The 24,676-nt window shown below is 40.4% G+C and overlaps 1 protein-coding gene across 4 annotated transcripts in view; it reads left to right on the forward strand.

Moving 5' to 3' along the window:
• CDK15 (cyclin dependent kinase 15) overlaps positions 1 to 24,676 on the forward strand; it is a gene marked incomplete at both ends in the record, with an annotated part of 86,485 nt that overhangs the window by 26,139 nt on the left and 35,670 nt on the right. For all 4 annotated transcript variants that reach the window (XM_081242541.1, XM_081242542.1, XM_081242543.1 and 1 more), the window contains 3 exons: positions 6,233 to 6,356; positions 7,970 to 8,090; positions 22,112 to 22,205. In XM_081242541.1, the coding sequence (XP_081098667.1) occupies positions 6,233 to 6,356; positions 7,970 to 8,090; positions 22,112 to 22,205 (339 nt within the window). The remainder of the gene's footprint in view (positions 1 to 6,232; positions 6,357 to 7,969; positions 8,091 to 22,111; positions 22,206 to 24,676) is intronic.

Consider the following 24,676-nt stretch of genomic DNA (forward strand, 5'->3'; position numbering starts at 1 on the left):
GCTGATAGCTAGGGAGAGGGCAGAAGAGTCAAGGGACTAGAGGTTTGATTAAATAGAAGAACAGTTGTAGGAAGAGTAACTGTGAGAAAGATAGAACATTTTCAGGGTTGAGTGACTCTTATTCCAAGCACTGTGCTAAGTGCTTAGCAAAATAGAAAGACATAGAAAACATGATTCCTCAAGGGACATAGAGCCAAAAACAGGAGATAAGACATACACACCAATACTATTACAGGACATTTGTGAATAACACCAAGTAAGAAATAAGACCTAATGTTGTAGACATGCAAAGAAGTAAAAGATATCTTCTCATTTTAAGAGGTTTTAATAAGCCAGACCTTTAAAGCTGAACTGCATTTCAAGAGGCTGGAATAGGGGAAGATGTTAGAGGAAGAAGGAATGTTTTCAGCAAAGGTACAGAGCAGGGAAGTAGAGGATGCATTCAAGGAAGAGGACCCCAGAGCCATAGACTGTTAGTGTTGAAGGGACCACAGTGTTTTTCACTCTTCAGGCTCTGACCCACTAGTGGGCTGTGAACTCAGTTGGTGATTAGCAATCAGCATTTAAAAAAATGAAATGGAATGGATAAGAAAAGAATAGAAAATATTATAGTATATTACATTTAGTAAGAATAAGTATGATTTTGTGCAACTTTTTTTCCATTTGAAGTTGTGCTTCTATCTATGTATGAATGTGAAAACTGGAAACATATATATTTCTTACTGGGGGATGCAATAAAAAAAAAAAGCCTTAAAAACACTGGGTTGGTCTAACTTTCTTTTTCTGCAGAATTAGAATCCAAGGTTTGAAAGGACAAATGTTTTGCCTGAAATTGTAGAACCAGCTTTTGCCATTGCTAAAAAGGATTCTTGGTTAAGATTCTTTTCTACCAGTGCCATACTGCGTCTCTGGTCCTGTTGGCCTGAAATAGAGACTAACTTAGTGAAATGGAGTATATTAGTCCAGAGAAATAGATTGGGTAGGTGGCTGAGAGCCTTACTTTCTAAGATGTGGACTTTATTCCTTAGACAGTAGAGTCATTAAAGGGGTTTGATTGAAAAAGAATGACACGATCAGAAGGAAATTTATGTAATTGTGGTCTGTGGGATAGATTAAAGAGAGGAGACTGGAGTCAGGGATTCCAGTTAAGAGTTTATTGATGTGGGCTAGCCTAGTGCTTCTCAAGCTTCAGTGAGCAGATGAATGACCTGGGGATCTGATTCAGTTAGTCTAGGGTGAAGCCTGAGCTTTGCATTTCTAGCATACTCCAAGGTGATACAGATGCTGCTGTCTGAGGACCAAACTCTGAGTAACAAATTTCTAGGTAAGAAGTGATAAATTGCGATAGTGAAGGTACAAATAGAAAGGAATGTGAAAAACAAAAACAAGAGTTCAGCCAAGACATGGTGACTAACTGGGCTTGTGGAGGGAAAGGATGAGGTCAAACATGACTGATTTGGGGTATGATTTACCTGGAGAATTATAGCTCTATTAACAGAAATGAAAGAAGTCGACTTAGAGAGAAGGCAGAAGAGTCCTGTTTTAGACATGATGAGCTTCTCGTTGAGGTGGGATAGCCAAAGGAAATGAGCAGCAGGCAACTGAAGAGGAGATTGGTTCTCAGGAGGAAGGTGTATGCTAGAGATGTAGGTTTGAGGGTAATTGATGCATGGAGTTTGTAGTTAAAGACGAGAGAGTGGATAGTCAAAAGAGCAAACACAAAGAGAAAAGAACTGATGGTAGAACTTTTGCTTTTGGGGGTGAGAAGAGGAACAGGACAGCAAGGGGCAGAGGGAAGCAGCTTTTAGGAATATAGAAGATCCAGAAAAATGCATTTTTATGGAGGTCAAGGCAAGAGACAGTTTCAAGGAGGGCATGGTTGAGAGTGTCACAAAGTTGAAAATCATATTTGATAGCAAGGACTTTGTGGGTTTGTGAGGGATACACTAATAAATAGAGGAATTTATTAGGGGTATATGGAAGCACAAAGGAAGAAGTTATCCAATCAAAGCAGATAGGGCTAGGGATGAGTTCCCCACAGTAGAGGCAGCAGTGAAAATGCTGGGATGCCAGGGAGGGTATGGTATATTCCAAGAACTGAAGATAACTCAAGAGTTAAGGCTGGATTAGAATGAACAGAGTTGAGGGTGGTTAGAGCTGAGACTTGAAAGGTAAGTAGGAGCCAGAGCATGAAGGGCCCAGCTATGTCATGCTATTCCATATGAGGAGCCATTCAATCATTTTAATAGGAGGTGATAAATTCAGATTTCCTTTTTGTAGAGCTCACTCTGATGACACTGTGGTGAATAGATTGGAAGGTGAGCAATACGGATTTTTTTGGAATGTTATAGTCCCCTGACCTCACTCTCCCCTTGTTTTTTTTTTTTCTCTACTCCCACCCCATACTCTCATTTCCTCCAGTCATTCTCTAAATGCTGGTGTCCATTAGGGTTCCAACTGTGACAGTGAGGCTAATGAGGACAACAGTGGTGCAGATGTGAATTGATGGTGGAGGAAACTGGATATATGTGCAATTAATTACTTAGCCAGAATGAATGGGAGATGGAAGAATCAGCAATCCTTTTTCTAACTTTAAGTAATTAGATGGATGATAGTGCCATTCACTGAAACAGAGAAATGGGAGAATAAATTTTGGAGGGATATAGTGAGTTAAGTTTTGGCATACTGAGCTTGAGGTGATTATGGGATGTCCAGGTGAACTTCAGACTATAGGGGTCTAACAGTTCAAGAAAGAGATCTGAGGTGGAGCTGAAGACTTTTAAATAATCAGAATACAGTTGTTAATTGAAGCAAGGTTAGTGGATAAGATGGCTAAGGGAGCATGTAAGGTGATAATAGAAGGTCAAGGATGGAACCCTAAGGAATATGAATATATTAGACATCAGTAGAGAAAGTGGAACCTATAAAAAGAACAGTCAGAGAAGTAGGAGAAAAATTAAGAGATTGTGTTACCAAAGTGGGGAGAGAGCTTCAGGAAGGAAGATGGTCAACAAAGCCAGATGCTGCAAAGAGAAGGAGTGAAAGGTATCCATTGGATTTTCGTAGCAAAAGACATTGGTGACCACAGTAAAAACATTATGAATAAAGTGATCGTAGCAGAAGCCATTTTGTAGGGGGATGAATTTCACATTTCAGAGGGAAAACAATTCCATATGATGGCAAGGCCCAGTGTGTGACCGTGGAGAGTGAGGGGCTGAAGTGTGTTGGAGAAGCAGACCGTCGGAGTGTGGAGGGTGACTGGACATGTTCACATGGGCACTGATGTTAGGGAAGCAACAGCTGGGATCCGGGTGCCCAAGTCTTGAGTGAATGATGGAGAATGGTAGGGAGTCATGTGGATGACAGTGAGAAGAGAGATAGAGGAAGATGTGGCTCAATGGCATGAAAGTCCAAACAACGAGGGTTTTTACTTGAGGGTGGAGAAGCAATGGTTTTGAAGTGGTATTGGAAAGTCACCCAGTACCCCACCTCGCAGTAATCAAAGGTATGAGCAAGTTGTAGAAGAACTAACATCCACTTGAGGATGCTGTAGGGAAGCAGTGAACTCAAGGTCTAATTTAAGCCAAAGGAGACAGAAGGAAATTCATCAGAGGGTGGGTTTTAGGAAATTTTAAAACCAGGATTGAGGAGTGAAAAGTGAACAATGAAAAGATTTGGGGGAGAGAGGGACGATGGATGCTGGGTTAAATGAGAGGAAGCAGAGAGCGGTATGGAGATGAGCTTTAGGGAAGAAAAAGGAATAGTCAGAGAGGCTTATATTTTTAGTGACCACAGAAGACAGGATGGGAATCATAGTGAGATTAGCCTGTGTCAGATTTCTAATAGAACAAATCCCAGGAATTCCCTCGTGAGTGGAAGGACTCAGGCTTCCCTGGAAGAGTTGGCTGAGTGATCTGATTGTGTTTTTGCGGGACTCCTAGCCCAGATGGTACTAGCCCAATGGAATTATTTTGTTCCCAAGAGCCTCATTGTGTTGGAAAGAGGACTAACCCCTGGGCTATGGGAAACCCCTCTGGAAAGAGTCACAATCTGGATGGTGACTGAGAAAACACCATCAGATTGGGTCGTATTACTGGTGAAGTTTTGGCAGTGGGAAAGGAGGAATACAGGCTGTAAGGGATTAAAGAGTAAGTGGGTGGTGAGGTCACTCAGCACACACTGCAGTTTTGACAAGCGTGGCTATGAAATCCCATACCTTAAGACTGCAGTGTTTTGCCATTTACAAATGCTTGTAGACATGCGGAGCCAGGGAGGAAAGGAGCTAAAGAGCAAGAAGGTGAGCGGCGGGCGTGTGACTCATCAGTGAGATGGTCTATGCTTGGGCCGTGAAAGGGGTTTCAGCCTGGCCCACTGTGAAGCTCTGTCTCTGACTCAGCTAGCCAATTCTCTCCTTCCCTGTCGGGTTTTAATTTTCTAACTTTTCTCTGGTTTCTCAGGATGGCGTCATGGTGTCAGGTAGGTCTGAATTTGAGACCTGGCCCTGACTCTTTTTAGACGTGTTTTGAATGTTTCCCTGAGCCCTACTTTTCTTATATATAAATCGAGGACGAGCCTATCTTCCTCACAGGGTTGTTTTGAGGATTCCAAAATACTGGGTATTCAGTACATGTTCTTTTCCCCCCCTTCCCTCTGTCTCTGTTCCTTGCTGGTCACCATCTCTCTGTCTTCTGTCTCTCACCTGTCTTCATCTGTCTTCATCTCCCTCTTTCCTTACTACTATCACGTTGAAAAACATATTTTTAAGCACCTACTATGGCATCTTATCTTTTACCTGGAATTTAAGTTGGTCCTTTATATTGTCTTTTCCACGAACATTTATGTTTATAACCGATCGGAGGGTTGAAATGTTGTTATGGGACTTTTGTGCTTTGGCAGCTGAGTGATGTGATAAATGGTAAGATGAATAATACAGTGTGTGTGTTTGAAGCACCAGCAAGAGAAAGAATTGGGATGAGAAAGACTCATAGAACCAGCGAACATTTGAAGTAGGAGCCTCAAGAAAATGTTAACATTCTTAAACGGCTTGGGGACCCTGATATGGGAACAGCATGGAGCCCATGCAGCCACAGCTGTGCAGTGGGAGGTAAACTCCCCAGGATCCTGCTTTGGTCAGACCATGGCACCCATCAACTTGATTCCAATGTGTCCAAGTCATTGCTAGGTCATTGCAGGTTCAAGCATCTCTGAAGTTCCTAGTTTCCAAGATGTGATGAAAAAAGTGGATTTATCCACATGGCTCTGCATCTACTATTTTGCCCGTGTCCCAGGAATACTGGGGCTGGCCTTTTCTTTTCAAAACTGCCAGAACGTGTTCTCAGTTGGCATAGGTCTTTGTAAACACTAACGTTGGTGTTTGAATTCTCAGTTGCCAGTGGCACTGGAAAATAGCAAAAGACACTTGGAATACTAGCATTCTTATTTTTTTTTTCCTTAAGCTTGTGTTTTGATGGGAACCTAACAATGTCTTTCATTTCTGTGCCTTGTAACCACAAGCAACATTTTAAAATTTAGGCCTAGAATGTATTTTTCATTTTGTTTCCCCCCCACACCCCCTTTTTTCTTCTCTATACTATTTATTCCTTATTCTCTTTTGATTTTTTTTTTTTGGTCTACTTCATTTTGGTATCTTTTCCCTCTGAATCTCTACTGTATATTTCCCTTGTTTTCACTTTGAACTTAATACTTTAAAAATTCATTTAAAAAGATAATGGTTCCTTTATTTCCTAATACCATCTAAGGATATATTTCCCAGTCTGGTCTCCCTGTGTTCTGTTTTTAAAAGGGTTTTATATCAGAGAGCCTGGAAAACTTAAGCAGTTGTAAATGTTAGAATATCATTTCCAGGTCAACTTTGATCTTACATGCCAAGTTCATCAGTGGGAAAAAAATTAAATCTTTCACATCTAAATCAATAACTAGTGTTCCAACGGAAACTTCAAAGTTTCGCTTTAGATTTTTAAGGAAGGGTAATTCCTTCAGTATCAAAGAAATGAGATGTCAGGAAAAACCAGAATCCCTTTGTTTAGGACATGGTCTACTTACTTGACTTTCCTTGTCCTTTTTTTCCTGTTCGAATGCAAAATCTTCATTTTTTTTGGTCTCTCAAGAGACCCTTTTAACTATATTCTTTCAGAAGACTGTTTTTGATTTAGAGGAGAAATCAACACATAGTGGCTCAAATCTGCTTAGATAAGGTGTTCATTCCTTCCAGCTTTTCATGTTTCAACTTTTGCGGGGCCTGGCGTACCTCCACCACCAACACGTTCTCCACAGGGACCTGAAACCTCAGAACTTACTCATCAGTCACCTGGGAGAGCTCAAACTGGCTGATTTTGGTAAGTCGCCTCCCGAGTCTCTTCCTGGGCTATGAACAATGATGCTTTTGTGTGCACATGTTTAAAGCATCAACTAGGGCTGGCTTTTGGAAAGTGGGAACCGGGGAACATGATGCTTTGTCAGGATTTCAAACAACCATATAGGAAGATTGAGGCAAGAAATAGGACGAGATTGGTAACTTCTTAGGGTTCCATCAAGCCTCAGTCTAATCAGATCCTAAAGCTTGGTTACCTCTACTACCTCACTGCCAGTTTTGATGTAAAGACTTTTGTAGAGTGACCGTACTTGGTAGGTTTCCCTAAACCTAGGTGGAGGTACAAATTCCATCAGACTAGATCAAAGTTATCCCAGGATGACAGGATAAGGAGGTTAAGCCCAGATTGTAGGATGGACTTCTGCTGGAATGGAGGCTCCAGGACACCTGTTCCTGCTCACCTATGTATCCATATAGGTGGGACTGTATGGGTACCTGAGGCTTTTATTCTCATCAAAGTGATGCAGATTTCCCCTGAGTATCACTGTGTCTTTCCATTTTAACACGTATCACAGTTTATAATTATACATATATACACACATATATACTTCTGTGATGATTTTGTCTCCTCCACTAAACTATAAGCATTATGAGGGCAGCCTGGATCCGTTTTTACTTATCATTATATCCCTAGTGCCTGGCACCATAGCAGGTGCTCAATAAATTTTTGTTGAAAAACTGGTTCTGTGTAAGCTGAGGAACCACTCTTCTCTGTTTGGCAGATGTCAAATGATGCTACTATAGCTGCAGTAAGCCTTTAACAGACATTCATTTATCAAATTCCCCACAACAGTGAACTCATCTATTCAGGTTTTTTTCTAGCTATAGATCATGTGATCCGGTGAGATAAATAGCTAACTGATGAAAGTACTCTCATTTTTGTAGAGGAGTACTTGAGAATGATCCAGCTAAGGTCCTGCCAAATAAGTAATGTGGATCAACAGCCCTCACCCAGTATCTACTAAACTGGGGATTCCTGGACTGCAGAAATGGAGGGTGGCCCTAGTAGTAGTGAATCGATTTTCCATTGCTGTTATAGAGAGCCCAAACTATAGAGGTGTATACGTGCTCGAAGCTTCACAATCTCTCATGTAACAGTCTGACCTAAGCAGTCAGAGCTCTGTAGTGGCTCCATGGTGTATTGGTCCACTCTCCTTCTGTCATGAGGCCCCACCACCCCTAGGTATTGCCCCACGGCCTATTTCAAGATGGCAGCCACTTCCGCCTCACTACAGCCTGGAGGAAGGAGAAAAGAGACCAACACTTAACCCCTCCATGAAGTTCGCACATCACTTCTATTCATATCAAATAGGCAAAAATTTAGTTGCCTTGCTACACTTAGCTGCCAGGAAGCCCACATCTAGCTGCAAAGTAGCCCAAATTCTGAGAAATTCATTTGATGAAGAGGTACGCAAGAATCAAGATAGTTGAGTAGCTCTATTAAAAGCACCAAAGTTTGTGTATTATTTTTTAAATATTGTTTACTCTGCCAATTATACTCTCCTTGGCAGACTGTATCACTGTGGCTCTCCAGAAGGTCTCAGGACAGTGAGTTCTGTGCTTTCCCCCTTTGGTCAGGTCTTGCTCGGGCCAAGTCCATTCCCAGCCAGACATACTCTTCAGAAGTTGTGACTCTCTGGTACCGCCCTCCTGATGCCTTGCTGGGAGCCACTGAATATTCCTCTGAACTGGACATATGGTAAGAGCTAGTGCCAAGAAAATGTGAGTCATCCGACCCGTGAAGGTTGTTTTATTACCTGTATTACATTTTAGATAATCATTTTAATAATGACAATCACATTTGTATACAGAAATAGAAAGTACTTTCAAATACATATCTCATTTGATTTTTACAATGCCCCTCCTTCTAGCTCTTCTCTTCAATCCTTTGTCTTCTCCCTTGTCCTCAGGGAAACATACATACACTCCCAAACCACAGATACACACACACACACACCCCTGTCTGCACATGCCCAAACACCATTCAGAGCCTGGTGAAAAAACCATAAATACCAAGACTCGGTAGACCTGATTTTCATGCCAATATTTCTAATCAGTTACTCTGGATTTCGTTATCTTCAAAAAAGCCATGTATCCTCTTTGTGTCTATGCTTCTTTGTTTTTAAAATAAGGGTAATAAACTCTCCCCATGAGGGGTTAAAGGGGACTGTAGTGCAAATGTAAGAACCAGATAGATGCTATCAAGTAGAGCCACACTGTTGTAGAGGCTCTTGGATTAACCGGGTGCAGTGGTGAGAATGGGCTCTCAGCCACTCATCATCCTAGAGCAGTGGTGTTATGTAACCTGGCTCTGATCCCTGGAAATATCCCAGTCATCTGTGTGGTAAATTTGCAGTCACAGCCACCTCCTCAAAGGAAACAAAATGTATGGGCTTCCTTCAACTCCTTAGATGGTCTTATATAAACAGAAGGCCCTGTTTAAAAAAAAAAAAAACACTAAAAGGCTAAACTAAGCTTTTGAATTTCCCAAAGAATTGAGGAAAGTTGAAGAGAATTTCCTCCAGTGTATCTGGAGTCATTGATTTCCTGACACCCAGTCGCACTTCTTGAAATAACACCTGCTAGTCAAACCCCCCTGAAACTATCAGCTGTCACTGCTCTGCACTGTGACTTCAAAGGCCTTCAGCAGGCTCTGGCTTTCTCAGCTCTTAATGATCACTTCCTAGCTGTGCTTCACAGACAGTGAAACTTCTTCTCGTCACTTTTAAACTTTGTTTTATTATAGAACATTTAAAACATTCAAAATATATAAATATGCACATCAGTGATTCTTAACCAGGATCAATTTTGCTTCCCAGGGCCCATGCAGTGTTTGGAGACATTTATTGTCACAGCTGGGTGGTGGTGGGTTGCTCCTGGCATCTAGTCGGTAGAGGCCAAGGATGCTACTAAGTATCTTATAATGCACAGCCCCCTATGACACAGATGTATCCAGCCCCAAATGTCAATTGTGTCAAGATTGAGAAAACGGATGTCGATTAAAAGCATAGTAAAGTGAACTCCACGAGCCCCTGACGTAACAACCAGAAACATCATCAGTACCGTCACATCCACTCGGGTCCCTTTCCCATCAGCCTGCCCCTCCACCAGAGGGGTTTCTACCCTGAATTTTTTTTTCTTGTTGTCATTCCCTTACCTTTTATAAAATTAATATTGTTTACATTTTTATGTATTTTTAAAATATTTTATTTTACTTGCTTTTGAGTTTTTATTAAAATGATATTACATTGTTTTTAGTCTTCTGTGACTTGGTTTTTTTTTTTAACTCAGTGTGTTTCTAAGGTTCATCTATGTTGATCTATGTGGCTATACTTTATTTTCTGTTGATGAACATTTCAGTTATTTAGTTTGCCTTTTGTTTTATTTCTTTTTGCTATTTTGAATATACTTGGTACTTATATTTAAGGATATGTCTAGAGTACTTACTTAAGTGTAGATTTGCTGTGTCACAGGGTATATGAATGTTCAACTTCATGAAATAGTGTCAAATTGTTCTCCAAGTGGTTGTAACAATTTATGCATCAGCAGTGTATCATAGTCCCTTATCCACATCTGCACTAACTTCATAAGATCAGATTTCTTAATTTTTGCTAAGTTAGTGGGTAGAATGGTAGCATGTTGTGATCAAATTTGCATTTCCTTAATTACTAATGACATTGGATGTCTTTTCATGGATTATTTGCCATTTGTGTTTTTTCTCCTATGAAATACCTCTGTGTGTCTTTTGTTTATTTTCTTTTGGTCTCTATGTCTCTGTCTGTCTCTCCTTTTCTCTCCCTTCCTCCCTTTCTTTCTTTATTAATTTATAGGAGTTCTTATACTCTGGATACTAATCTTTTATCAGTTATGAGTGCTACAAGCAGGCTCCCCAGTTCATGGCTTATGTTTTCATATCTTTATGTTGTCTTTTTAAACAAAATTTCTTAATTTTAATACTGCTGACTTTATCAGTCTTTTCCTTTATGGTTAGCCCTTTTATTTCTTGTTTAAAAAGTCCTTCCCTCCTTGAGGTCAAAATGATATCCAATACAATCTTTTTTTTTTTTTGCGGTATGCGGGCCTCTCACTGTTGTGGCCTCTCCCATTGCGGAGCACAGGTTCCGGACGCACAGGCTCAGCGGCCATGGCTCACGGGCCCAGCCGCTCCGCAGCATATGGGATCCTCCTGACCCGGGGCACGAACCCGTGTCCCCTGCAACGGCAGGCGGACTCTCAACCACTGCGCCACCAGGGAAGCCCCCAATACATTCTTTTAAAAGTTGTAAAATTTTTCCTTTCACTTTAAATACTTAATACATTGGAAATTGACTTTTTCTATGCTAACCCAGTGGTCTCACCCTAATTTCTTCAGCAATCTGCATGCCAAATCTCTCATATATCAGGTTTCTATAAATGCATAGGTCTGTTTTGAGCTCTCTACTCTGTTCTACTGGGGTCAATTTATCTGTCCCTGTACCAACATCCTACTGTATGAATTTCTATACCATTATAATAATACTTGATATCTGCTAGGACAAGTCTCACCACTTACTTCATCTTCTTCCTCAGGAGTATCTTGCCTATTTTTCCCCTTTGATTCTCCATATAAATTTTACACTCAGTCTTTCAAGTTTCATGAAAAACCCTAGTGGGATTTTCATTGGAATTGCATTGAAATTATAGAACACTTTGAGGATAATTAACACCTTTGTAATATCCTCTTTCAATTTTTAAACATGGTATAATTCTCCATCTGTTTAGCTCATTTTTAATGCCGTTTAGTAAAGTTTTATAATTTCCTCTCTAAGCTCTTACATATCTAGAGCAAAGGTCCTTCCTTGTAAGTCTGTTTCTGTTGTTTATTGTTTCTTTTGGTTCTTGCACATGGTATCTTTTTTCCATGCGTGTTTTGTTGTTTTTGACAATGATATGCTAAGTATCCTTGGAATTTTATTTGTGGGATTTTTTTTTTTGAGGGCTCGGATGAAGTGTGGTCTCTCAGAGAGGATTCGCATTTGATTCTTCTAGGTACATTTTTTTAAAAAAGAAATATATTATTGTATTTTACATAAGTGTTGGTCTGCTACTCAGATATTGCTTTCATAATGCCATTCCCTACTGAAAAGAATTAGGCCTTTTTGGAGAAGTAGCCAATACTGAGGCTGGGTCAGGGAAAGTATAAGATGAGCTAGGAACATCTTGTTAAGCCAGAACATTTTTTAACAAAGTGATCAAAAAATGATGCGAATATGTAAAAAGATGTGGGAAGCAGCTTGAAGAGACTCCCACTGGCCAAAGCTGGTACCTTCTGAGCATCCTAATAGTGAGAGTAATGTAATGTATTCTACCACTGAATAACATAAGAATACATAAGTCCATATTGAAGGTAGATAGATGGATGGATGGATGGATGGATGGATGGATCAATAGATAGATAGGAAGGGAAGCTCCTTTATACAGTAGAATGCCAAATAATAACTGGAAAAGAAATGACGGAATTAGAAAATCACTATTTTGCAATATAGTAATAGTTGGTTCAAACAAGAAGCATCATAGCTAAACTAGAGGGGAAGGTTTGATGAGGAATAAAATATTTATTTACATAGTTTCAAAGTGCCTCTCTACAAATTACTTATTAATTACAAAAGAAAAAAATAGTAACTATAGTAGAGAGGCTTGGCAGACATCACCTTAATCAAGGGATTAGAGTTAGTATTGTTGATAATGGCACTGACTGACATCGTGTGCCCCCTAATAGGACACACTGGAGAGACAGTATCATATACGTGGTTTTCCTGCAGAAAAAGAGCATAACCAGAGTCACATCGTGAGGCGGCATCAGATCAACTTAGTCTAAGGAACATTCTACGAGGTGACTAGACTGTACGCTTTAAAAGCGTGGCAGGGAAGGAAGAAGTTTCCTCTGTCCCCTGAGGTTCAATGGATGGGTCTGTGAAATAAACTGACAAAAGACAGATTAACAGGAGAAAAGCACACACATTTTATTTTATGTTAAGGGTTTTATGTGACACAGAGGAAGTGACTTCATGGAAAGAAGAGAAAATCCCCAAAGAAACAGCAAGCCTTGGAGGCTTTTATACCATTCTTACAAAGGACAATACACTTTAGAGAAGGAACAAGACAAAGGAAAGGGGTTTCTTTTGTTATTATTATTATTATTATTTTATTTATTTGGCTGTGTCAGGTCTTAGTTGCAGCACACGGGATCTTCATTGTGGCACGAGGGCTCTTCGTTGTGGTGCACAGGTTTCTCTCTAGTTGCAGCTCACGGACTCCAGAGCGCATGGGCTCAGTAGTTGCGGTGTGTGGGCTCTCTAGTTGTGGCGCGTGGGCTCTAGAGTGTGTGGGCTCAGTAGTTGCAATGTGCGGGCTTAGTTGCCCCTGGCATGTGGGATCTTAATTTCCTGACCAGGGCTCGAACCCATGTCCTCTGCATTGGAAGGCAGATTCTTAACCACTGGACCACCAGGGAAGTCCCGGAAAAGAGTTTCTGGACTCTTTAGGGGTGGTAATTGTGGAAGGTGAATATGTATATGGGGCACCCTGGTGGTAGATAAGGGTTACTTAGCAAGATTTGTTTACATAGATTCTTCTTGGTGGCATCTCTACATATGGTGATAAGGTTGTTCTCCCCTCCTGGAATGGGAATGGGGGACATCTTCATAAGGGGATTTTATGCCCTCCTTTCAGGCAGCTAGGGAGAGGCAAAGAGTTCATCCGGTGTTTGCTTTTTCTCAGTTGCCTTCAGCTCACAACAATTCTTATGGCAGGGTGGCATATTTTGGGGTGACATTTTCCGTTCCCCTACAGAGTCAAGGTTTTAAAAGCCAAAGAAAAGCTGAGGAAATGTTCCAGATCAAAAGAGACTAAAAAGAGATATGCCAACTAAGCACAATGCATGTTCCTAGATTGGATGCTGGGGGAGATGGAGCTAAAGAACACTACTGGGACAATCAGTGAGATTTAAATATGGACTGTAGGAGTGAAGTAAGTCAGAAAGAGAAAGACAAATACCGTATACTAACACATATATATGGAATTTAAGAAAAAAAATGTCATGAAGAACCTAGGGGTATGACAGGAATAAAGACACAGACCTACTAGAGAATGGACCTGAGGATATGGGGAAGGGGAAGGGGAAGCTGTGACAAAGCGAGAGAGAGGCATGGACATATATACACTACCAAACGTAAGGTAGATAGCTAGCGGGAAGCAGCCGCATAGCACAGAGAGATCAGCTAGGTGCTTTGTGACCGCCTGGAGGGGTGGGATAGGGAGGGTGGGAGGGAGGGAGACGCAAGAGGGAAGGGATATGGGAACAGATGTATATGTATAACTGATTCACTTTGTTATAAAGCAGAAACTAACACACCATTGTAAAGCAATTATACTCCAATAAAGATGTAAAAAAAATAAAAATAAAAATAAATAAATAAATAAATAAATAAATAAATATGGACTGTAGATTAGATAGTACTATTGGGATTGATGTTAAATTTCCTGATTTTGATAATTGCACTGTTGTTATGTAAGAGAATGCTTTTGTACTTAGAAAATACATGCGGAAGTATTTAAGGGTGAAGAGTCATTGTATCTGCAACTTACTCTCCACTGTTTCAGAAAAAATAGATGACAGATAGATAGATAGATAGATAGATAAAATGATAAAACCAAAGAGGCAAAATGTTGGCAATTGGTGAATCTGTTTGAAGAATATAAAAGAGTTCTTTCTACTGTTCTTGCAACTTTAAATTTTAAATTATTTCAAAATTAAAGGCTAGCAAAAAATTGAGAAAAACCTGGTGTTTCACCAAAGATAGTGAAGTAGCACTGGCTTTGTTAGAAGCACTAGCCCAGTACGTGATCAGTGTTTTCAATTATTTCCTGTGTGTTCAAGAAGGGTGTGTATTCCTGAATTGTTGGGTACAGGGTTTTACATATGTTCAAAACTTCAAGGTTGTTAATTGTGTTATTCACATTGTCTTTATATAATTTTTGTCTGCTTAAGTTATCAGGGAAAGATGTATTGAAGTTGTTTGATATATTGTTGATTTGTCAACAATGAACAATTCTATTCATTTTTGCTTTATATACTTTGAAGCTACTTTCATTAAGTGCAAATAAATTTAAAACTGTTCATCATTCCTTCATGCACTATAAATCTTACTTTTGGAATAATTTTCCTTTCTTTTGATATAAATCTTTTAGAACTTTCTTTAGTGTCGGCCTGTTGGTGGCAAACTCTGCTTTTGTTTCTTAAGGTAAACTCTGATTGTTGAAAGGTAGTCATGCTAAGGTTTTAATTGTAGATTGACAGTTATTTTCTCTCAGAACTTTGGAGATACCATTTCCCCAGCTTTGTCTTCCATTGCTGCTCTTGTGAAGATTGCTCTTAGCCAAATTGTAGAGAAGTTTACTTTTAGCCTTATTGTCTTTCCCTTTTTTCAGGTGATCTCCCATTTTCTCTGGATGTTTTAAAGAATTTTTTCTTTGCCTTTGTTACTATGCAGTTTTCACTATAAGGTGTCTAGCGTGGATTTTTTTTTCACTTACCCTGCTTGTTGCATATGGTGCTTCTTCCAATTATGAATTCATGTTTTTCATCAGCCATTTTCTTTTTGAGTGTTGCCTCTATTCCATTCTCTCTTTCTGGAGCTCCAATGAAAGATTATTAGACTATGTCTTTCTATCATCCATGGTTCTTATCCTCTCTTTCATATTTTCAGTCTCCTTGACTTTCTGTGCTGCATTTGGATAATTTCTTCAGCTCATGCACCAATTCTTTAAATCTCTTTTAAACTATGTATCCCTTACTTTTTACTACATATACAAAAGCGTATGTTATTCCATTGATGAATAATGGTGACACTTACAGAATAAAAGTACAGTTGTAAGTTGGAGTTATTGTCATTACTCTTATTGATTTCATTATTGTTGTTTGTCCAGTAAACCTCAAAAAGTAATGAAATAGAATAATAGGCATTTTCCACTGTTTACTATATTTGTTCACTCTCTATGTAACTGTTAGATATTGAGTGTTTACCCTGGGATTCCTCTTCCCCATTTTTTTTTCTTTTCAGAGTGATAAGAGGGAAATGGGCAGGGAAAAGATTACAACAGAAGAAAAGGGGAAAAAATCCTATCTTGCTAGGCATGCAACCCTGTAGGATACAAACTGAATGCCTTTGTAGGAGGCAGATGACATTGGGTGAGCGTTAGAGCCTTTGTCTTAATGAAACTAATTATAACATGTAGTGCAAGAGCCTCTCATTCACAGTAAACCCTGGGGAACAGCAGAGTCCGTGGGAAGCCCAGAGCAAACTGTTAGATTATGGAAACTATACAAGTAAGACATACTGGCTATTCCCAACACTTACAACCACCATCCTCTAATCTCCCAACATCTTTTCTTCTCTTTCTGCTACTTTTTCAGACCTTAAAAGATTCCATTAGCAACTTCAGTGAAGAGAAAACCTCAGTGTTTTAGGATGATTACACTGTTTTTGGTTTTGTTTTTACTTTTTTGTATTGTGTTAAAATATATATAACATAAAAATTACCATTTCAACTATTTTCTTTTTTTTTTTTTTGCGGTACGCGGGCCTCTCACTGTTGTGGCCTCTCCCATTGCGGAGCACAGGCTCCGGACGCGCAGGCTCAGCAACCATGGCTCACGGGCCCAGCCGCTCCGCGGCATGTGGGAACTTTCCAGACTTGGGCATGAACCCGTGTCCCCTGCATCAGCAGGCGGACTCTCAACCACTGTACCACCAGGGAAGCCCTCAACTATTTTCAAATGTACATTTCAGTGGCATCGAGTGCAGCCATCACCACTATCCATCTCCAGAACTTTTCATCATCCCAGAATGAATACCTGTACCCATTAAACAATCACTCCTGCTACTCTCTCCCCTCAGTCCCTAGCAGCGACTATTCTACTTCCTGCCTCTATGAATTTGACTACGCTAGAACCTCACATAAGTGGAATCATACGATATTTATCCTTCCATGTCTGGCTTATTTCACTTATCATAATGTTTTCAAGGTTCATCCATGTTGTAGTAAACTGGGTTTTGTTTTTTTTTAACATCTTTATTGGAGTATAATTGCTTTACAATGGTGTGTTAGTTTCTGCTTTATAACAAAGTGAAGCAGCTGTACATATACATATATCCCCAAATCTCCTCCCTCTTGCATCTCCCTCCCACCCTCCCTATCCCACCCCTCTAGGTGGTCACAAAGCACCGAGCTGATCTCCCTGTGCTATGTGGCTGCTTCCCACTAGCTATCTATTTTACATTTGGTAGTGTATATATGTCCATGCGACTCTCTCACTTCATCCCAGTTTGCCCTTCCCCCTCCCCGTGTCCTCAAGTCCATTCTCTACGTCTGCATCTTTATTCCTGTCCTGCCCCTAGGTTCTTCAGAACCATGTGAACTGGGTTTTAAAGAAGGATTTATTTTGGTAGACAAGTCCTCTATTCAAAACTAACCACAGGCAGCTGCTGGATTTAGGACTATGGAAAGTTGTCACTGCCTGAGAGATTCTTTATGGTCAGATTTCTTGCTGAAAACTTCCAAATATAAAGAGTGGCCCAGGGAAAGCAAATGGAAATATCATGTCACTGCCATATATCATGCTGTTCTGAATTAATGTCAATAGTGGAAAATGAAATACTGATTCACTTCTCCCAACAATGTTCTTATGTACTCCTTGCACCTCCCCAAACCTAAAACTCCTGAGATGGTTTATTTCTCCAGAGATTGCCTAAGGAATTTGAGGAATCTTTTTCTTTCTTATGGAAGAATTTGTTCATGCTCAGAATAGAGAAAAGACTAGGAAGAGAGCCAGAAAAAGCAGAAAATATGTAAGCTGTCTCGTCTAACTTGACTGAAGAACCACAGTTGGAGCAGTAAAATGACCCATTGCATCTCTCCCTTCTGGAAGGATTCACTCTTTGATATCACCAGGTCTTTTTTTCTCCTGCATGTGAAGTTCTGCTTCATCTACATGAGCTGCCCCAAGGGCATCTCCACAGAGCAGAAATCCTCTGAGAAGCCTAAAGATATGTAGGGTAAGAAGAGCCACAGGAATGAAGATTTAAGAACAAAACAGAGGAGTAAAAGGAAATAGGAGCTGGTTCCCTATCTAGACCTGAATGTCCAGATTATTTAAAATGTTTGCTTTGGGCTTCCCTGGTGGCGCAGTGGTTGAGAGTCCGCCTGCCGATGCAGGGGACGCGGGTTCGTGCCCCGGTCCGGGAAGATCCCACATGCCGCGGAGCGGCTGGGCCCGTGAGCCATGGCCGCTGAGCCTGCGCGCCCGGAGCCTGTGCTCCGCAACGGGAGAGGCCACAACAGTGAGAGGCCACAACAGTGAGAGGCCCGCGTAACGCAAAAAAAAAAAAATAATAAGGCTAGTCTGGGATGGGCAAAATAGATGATAGCCACACAACTTGTTTAAGAAGCAAATAAAAAATATGAAAGCCACAATACTTGTTTACAAAGCAAATGAAAAAAAAAACAGTTCTGAAGAATAAATGAAAAAAATAGGAAGATGAATCATATAGTTTTTAAAGAACAGTGCTTACCTGAAAAATATCTTTCCTTTTCAAACTTAAGGTGTACAGCCTTATTTTCTTACCAGTGCACTGATGTTTATGATACGGATATTCTAGGTCCTGAAATACAATTGATTTAGGAATTTTGTTTGTCTTGTAAGTGTTCTAAGTGCATTGCACATGTGCACACATACACACTATATATATATATATATATATATATGTATATATATATATATATATATATATATAACCTTAGACTCCAGATTGTTAGGTGAGAAAGGTTTTAACCTGCCCCTAAGTGAAGCTTAAAAAGAAAGACTCAAGAGAATGCCTATATGGCACCAACCATACAAATGCAAATACAAATGGGAATTTCAACCAAATATTAGCATTTTATTTCTTAGTGCAAATATCTTGTGTTAGACTGCAGTACTTGCACAATGGCCTTAAAGTCCAGCTTTCTCCAATATGTTTACACCATTGTGTACACTGTTCTAGTGGTGCAGAAGGTAAAGGGCACTAAGAAACTGTAACGAAAAGGGCTTCCTTCTCGGCTCCCCAGAGCCACCAGTATGAAAGGACATAAAAAGGCAACAAGCTTTTTCTAAGCCATGAAAGCCTTTTGAGGGGAGGGGAAAAAAGTGGACTACAGGTCCACTACCTAGCAATGACTATGGTTTGAACCTTGTTTAAAATGCCCGCAGGCCTTCTGGTGATTTGCGAGCCCCTGGGTTTCTGGAAGGTGTTAGGGTACTGGATGGAGGGTTGGTTTAAGTCTTCAAAAGCTGTTAATTTCTATTTCTATTTTGTGTCAGTTAATAAACAATTACATGTGTTTTATACACACAGATACATAAATATGTGTGTGTGTGTGTGTGTGTTTTCCTTCAAAATGAAATGATTTGAGACCTTTCAAGTATGCATAGACAAGGCATGGGGGGAGGTGGATGGAGACAGTTTGATGGTATTCACCACCTCAGTTTTTCAGCTGGCTTATCTCACTGTTGACCATTGCTAGCAACCAGGATGTTTTTTAACCATTTGGCAGTTTCCTATTACTTTTATTATTCTCCATGTATTGTTTAATTTTTACCTTTTATATCTGTTGCTTTAAAGGCAAGAAGCAAAAAGGCCATGGATATTTAAAAACAAGCTAGTAAGCAGTCTTAAAATGATAATAATTCTAAAAATTCACCTCAAGATACTGTGCACCAGATTCTTAAGCTATATTTGCCTGATCAAAATTCTTTTCTTTTTTCTTTTTTTTGGTCGTGCTGCATGGCTTATGGGATCTTAGTTCCCCCACCAGGGATTGAAGCCGGGCCCCGGCAGTGGAAGCGCCGAGTCCTAACCACTGGACCGCCAGGGAATTCCCAAAATTCTTGTGTCACATATCAAGATGTCTCTTGTACATGAAAAATCAGTAAAAAGAATATTTGGTGGCCATTTAATCTAAATTAGCTTTTTAACAACTAGGGATAAAGACAACCTGTTGTTTGAGGAAAAAAAAAACAAAAAACTACCTGCAAAACTTAGTCTGATACCTCTTATTTATATGTATACAAAATTCTAAGAATAAGCTAATTGATTAGTTTACATGCAAACCAAATATTAGGTCATGAAAATAGTTTTTGTGTCTTTTGAGGTGATAAGATACAGTTAAATGTCAGTCTTTCTTTTAATATATATTCTCTCCCCAAACTAGACACAAGATAAAAATTATTCTTAAACTTGTTTATCAAGAAATCTGCTTTCTCCTACACAAAGTAAGTTAAATAGCATGTGTCTACAGTCAGATGGAAAAAGTAAAAATTTATCATATGTAATAAATACGTATGAATAATATTAAGGACCATTTTAAAATGAACTTCATAACAACTCTTTAATAATCTGATGATCTATAATAAAATGTTTTACTGAGGGCTTTCCTGGTGGCCCAGTGGTTAAGAATCCACCTGCCAATACAGGGCACACGGGTTCGAGCCCTGGTCCGGGAAGATCCCACATGCCGCGGAGCAACTAAGCCCGTGCGCCACAACCACTGAGCCTGCACTCTAGAGCCCGCGAGCTGCAACTACTGAGTCCACGTGCCACAACTACTGAAGCCCACGTGCCTAGAGCCCGTGCTCTGCAACAAGAGAAGCCACCGCAATGAGAAGCCCGTGCACCGCAACGAAGAGTAACCCCCGCTCACCTCAATTAGAGAAAGCCCATGCAGCAATGAAGACCCAACACAGCCAAAAAAAAAAGTTTTACTGAAATTGTCTTCTTTATCATGCCACAGCAAAACGTCTAGACGATTAAGGGAGTTTGCAAGATTATGTGTTATGGTGAAAGGGATTTGGCATCAAAACTTGGGAAGTATTAGACCATGGGGATAATCTCTGTAATCAGTCACCTGAACCATTCTCAAAAGATTTGTAAGAGTTGGGACTTCCCTGGTGGCACAGTGGTTAAGAATCTACCTGCCAATGCAGGGGACAGGGGTTCGAGACCTGGTCCAGGAAGATCCCACATGCCGCAGAGCAGCTAAGCTCGTGTGTCACAACTATTGAGTCTGCGCTCTAGAGCCCACGAGCCACAACTACTGAGCTCACGTGCCACAACTACTGAAGCTCCCATGCCTAGAGCCCATGCTCTGAAACAAAAGAAGCCACCGCAATGAAAAGCGTGTGCACCGCAACGAAGAGTAGCCCCCGCTCTCCGCAACTAGAGAAAGCTGGCGTGCAGCAACGAAGACCCAACACAGCTAAAAATAAATAAATAAATAAAGATTTGTAAGAGTAAAAATGTGCATTATTAGCAAAACAGATCTTACTTCTTACTGTTCCTGAGGAAGTATCCTCCAGTTTGACTAAGTAGGAAAGGAAATTTATATTTCTCCCTATTTCATCTATTTTAAGATGCACATTCTCTGTTAAATCAGGATGCGTCTTAAAATCAGCAGCATCTTACAGTAGCCGTCAGCCATGCTTCAGTGATGACTGTAGTTACCATTGTACATGTGTGGACATCAAACATGGCAGCGTCAAAACTTGCCGAATGGGTGTCAGTAACTTGGAAGACAGGAGGCCTCTTTTTTTTTTCTTTTTAACCCCTAGGAACAAAATGGTTGTGGACAAGGCGTGAATCAGACACGTTTAGCAACATTCTTTAAGCTGGAGTCAAAAGTGGGCTAACACGTAACTGCAAGGTCAGCTTAGGAGCCCCAGCACCAATGACTCTTGGTTGTTTTATGGATTATTCTAAGAAATGCTGTATCATCAAACTCCTGACGATACCGTCAAAGGACGATACCATGGATAAATACAGACATCAAAGAGTCTGAGTCAAATGCTGAATGTCGAAAAGTTTGATGAGGGCTTCCCTGGTGGCACAGTGGTTGAGAGTCTGCCTGCCGATGCAGGGGACACGGGTTCATGCCCCGGTCCGAGAAGATCCCACATGCCGCGGAGCGGCTGGGCCCGTGAGCCATGGCCGCTGAGCCTGTGCGTCCGGAGCCTGTGCTCCGCAACGGGAGAGGCCACAACAGTGAGAGGCCTGCGTACCGCAAAAACAAAAAAAAGGAAAAAAAAAGTTTAATGAGTACCGAAACCAATTTCTTCCACTTAATATTCCATTTTTTTTGCATGTATAAGTATGCTATATGGTGAAATAATCTGTCTAATTAAATTTGTAACAGCCCTTTCAATGAATATGAAAGAAACATTCTGATCATCACAGTTTAACTTGTGGGTTTTTTGTTAGTTTGTTTGTTTTTTGGTTTCTTAAAAGTCCATACAATAATGATGCTTCTTACAATGATAGCATCTTAGTTTCAGTGAAAGAGGGTATTCAGTTTGGAGATTCAGTACTTTCCCCTCCTCTCATAGATTGTTAATGAGCTTGAATGAACTCAAATGTTTGCTTTCTGTACTGTGCTCCTAAATGCCCATTGCGTTCCATTTTAACAAAAAGCTGCATGCTGCTTTTATTTTTGTTTAACACAGGGACTTTTTCTGCCAAGACTTTTCATAGTATGTGGCCCCTATCTAATTGTCCTCAGAGTACTTCTTGGGAGGTGAAATGCTACTAGTTCAGTTTTGCATGTATGGGTTCCTTGAAAGCACTGGGTTGACTCTTATTTCTCTGTTAGGGGTGCAGGCTGCATCTTTATTGAAATGTTCCAGGGTCAGCCCTTGTTTCCTGGGGTTTCCAACATCCTTGAACAGCTGGAGAAGATCTGGGAGGTAAGAGAAGAATTCCTCTTAGGAAGAAAAAAATATATGCATTACAAACTTTGAACCAAATTTTCCTTAGAGACAAACGAAGCAGTCCACCTGCTTTGAGAGAGTAAGCCATATTTTAAGGGTTGTGGAAACTGTGGTATTTGCCAGGGGCATAAGTACCTTGGGAATGAGTGGTCAGGACCCCCCCACCCCCGTTGTCCCGTGGCAGCCCATGAATCCACTTGCTTCTGGTGATTATTGTCTCAACCTCCCAGGGCAATTTCTGCCATTACTAATTAAACACATCCCTGCCCTGCCACCCCCAGCTCTAAGTCTACCATATATTTGGCCCTGGATCCTTGTCAACTGAAGACAAGACACTGAATTTTCATAGAACCCTGAAAAAACAAAGGCTTCCCATGTTAGTGTGAGAGAAGTATGCTGTGTATCATGCTCCTCCAAAACCAGATTCCTAAGGTAACAGGGTGCTTTTGTGTGTATGGTTCCATTTCTTTATTCATTATTTATCCTTCCCTCATTTGCACCATTATGTACTTCATTTTTATGTCCCTGGTAGCTTGTATGCCATGTACTATCGTCATTTATATATTGCTGTCTTTTTTTAGATGATTTTTAAATTGTGGTTAAATATATATAGCATAAAATTTACCATTCTAACCATTTTTAAGGATACAGTTCATAGCATTAAATGCATTCACATTGCCGTGCAACCATCACCGCCATCCATTTCCAAAACTTTTTCATCATCCCAAACAGAAGCTCTGTATCCACTCAGCCAGCTCCCCATTTTCCCTGCCCCCAGCCCCTGGTAACCTCTCATCGACCTTCTGTCTCCATGAATTTGCCCATTCTAGGTTTTCATAAAAGTAGAATCTTAACAGGATTTGTCCTTTGTGTTTGGCTTATTTCACTTAGTGTAATGTTTTCAAGATCCATCCACATTGTAGCATGTGTCAAGTGCTTTAAACTGGGGTGGGGGGAGGGTATCGCTTGTATCCTGGATTCTGCTCCCTTTCAAGTTTGCTTGCTTCAAGCAGGCATCTAGAGCATACTTGCTAACAGCTTCCCAATCAGGTATCTTGGGAACTATTGCAGAGTTGGATTTTTGTGTGCAGGTGAGGAAACTTGTCTTTTCTCAAACTTCTTTATGATTTTGATCCAGTGGCCCCAAATATTTTGCCTTTCCAGGAATGGTATAAAAGTTTCATTTTTGAATTGTGTCTCCACTGTGGAGTCCTTCATTTATTTTTTTTAAAAAAGCTGAGTTTATCTTTAATGCACACATGAAGGTGAGGAAAATCCTCAGGGAACATTTAGGAAAAGGGAAGAGTTAGTTGCTAGTGCCCCAAATATTTTGCCTTTCCAGGAATGGTATAAAAGTTTCATTTTTGAATTGTGTCTCCACTGTGGAGTCCTTCATTTATTTTTTTAAAAAAAGCTGAGTTTATCTTTAATGCACACATGAAGGTGAGGAAAATCCTCAGGGAACATTTAGGAAAAGGGAAGAGTTAGTTGCTAGTGTCTGGAGGGTCAATGGCTCACCTTTAGGAAGATATTCTGTGCAAACCAGTCTAGTGCTACAGATTCATGACCCAGAAAACATTGTGCTTTGTGAATGTCAAAATAAAGTAAAATGTCCTTTGTGAAATTAAGACATTTTATAGAGATTAATCACTGCCATTAAGCTTTCTTTTGGAAACATTGGGGATATTATGGAGGAACATAGGAAAAATTGGGATGCATTCACAAACTAAAAAAAAAAAACATTTTTCAAGCCAAAAGTTTTGTTTGTTTTTTTTCTCTCAAAACTACCCTGCGGGGCTTCCCTGGTGGCGCAGTGGTTGAGAGTCCGCCTGCCGATGCAGGGGACGCAGGTTTGTGCCCCGGTCCGGGAAGATCCCACATGCCGCGGAGCGGCTGGGCCCGTGAGCCATGGCCGCTGAGCCTGCACATCCGGAGCCTGTGCTCCGCAACGGGAGAGGCCACAACAGTGAGAGGCCCGCGTACCGCAAAAAAAAAAAAAAAAAAAAAAAAAAAACAACTACCCTGCAAGACCAAGAACTGCTACCTTCAAAAAGTATCACTGGATGATATCATCATCTAAACTGGAGGCAGCCTAATGGAATTAATGGCTTTAGAGTCGAAGACCAGCATTTGAATTCTAGCCACTTTTTAGCTAGACGGACGTGTGCAAGTTATGTAGTCCTCTGAACTCCAGTCTCCTCATTTGTTAAATGGGGCTAGTGATAATGACTTTCTAACCTTGCTGTGAGAATTTCATAAGATCAAATGCATAACAAGCCCCATGTGCCATAAGTGCTCGATAAATGTTTGCTTTCTCTCTCATAGAAATTATTTTCATAGAGGTGTTTCAATGACCAAACCGTTAACAGGCATTTCCTAATATTTCACCTAATTGTTCTGTTCTTCCACTTAATATTACTTCTTGTCCACATTAGAGGAAGCTTAGC

This window comes from Mesoplodon bidens, assembly GCF_964165515.1.
Source record: "Mesoplodon bidens genome assembly, chromosome: 8".
In the NCBI taxonomy this organism is placed as follows: Eukaryota; Metazoa; Chordata; class Mammalia; order Artiodactyla; family Ziphiidae; genus Mesoplodon; species Mesoplodon bidens.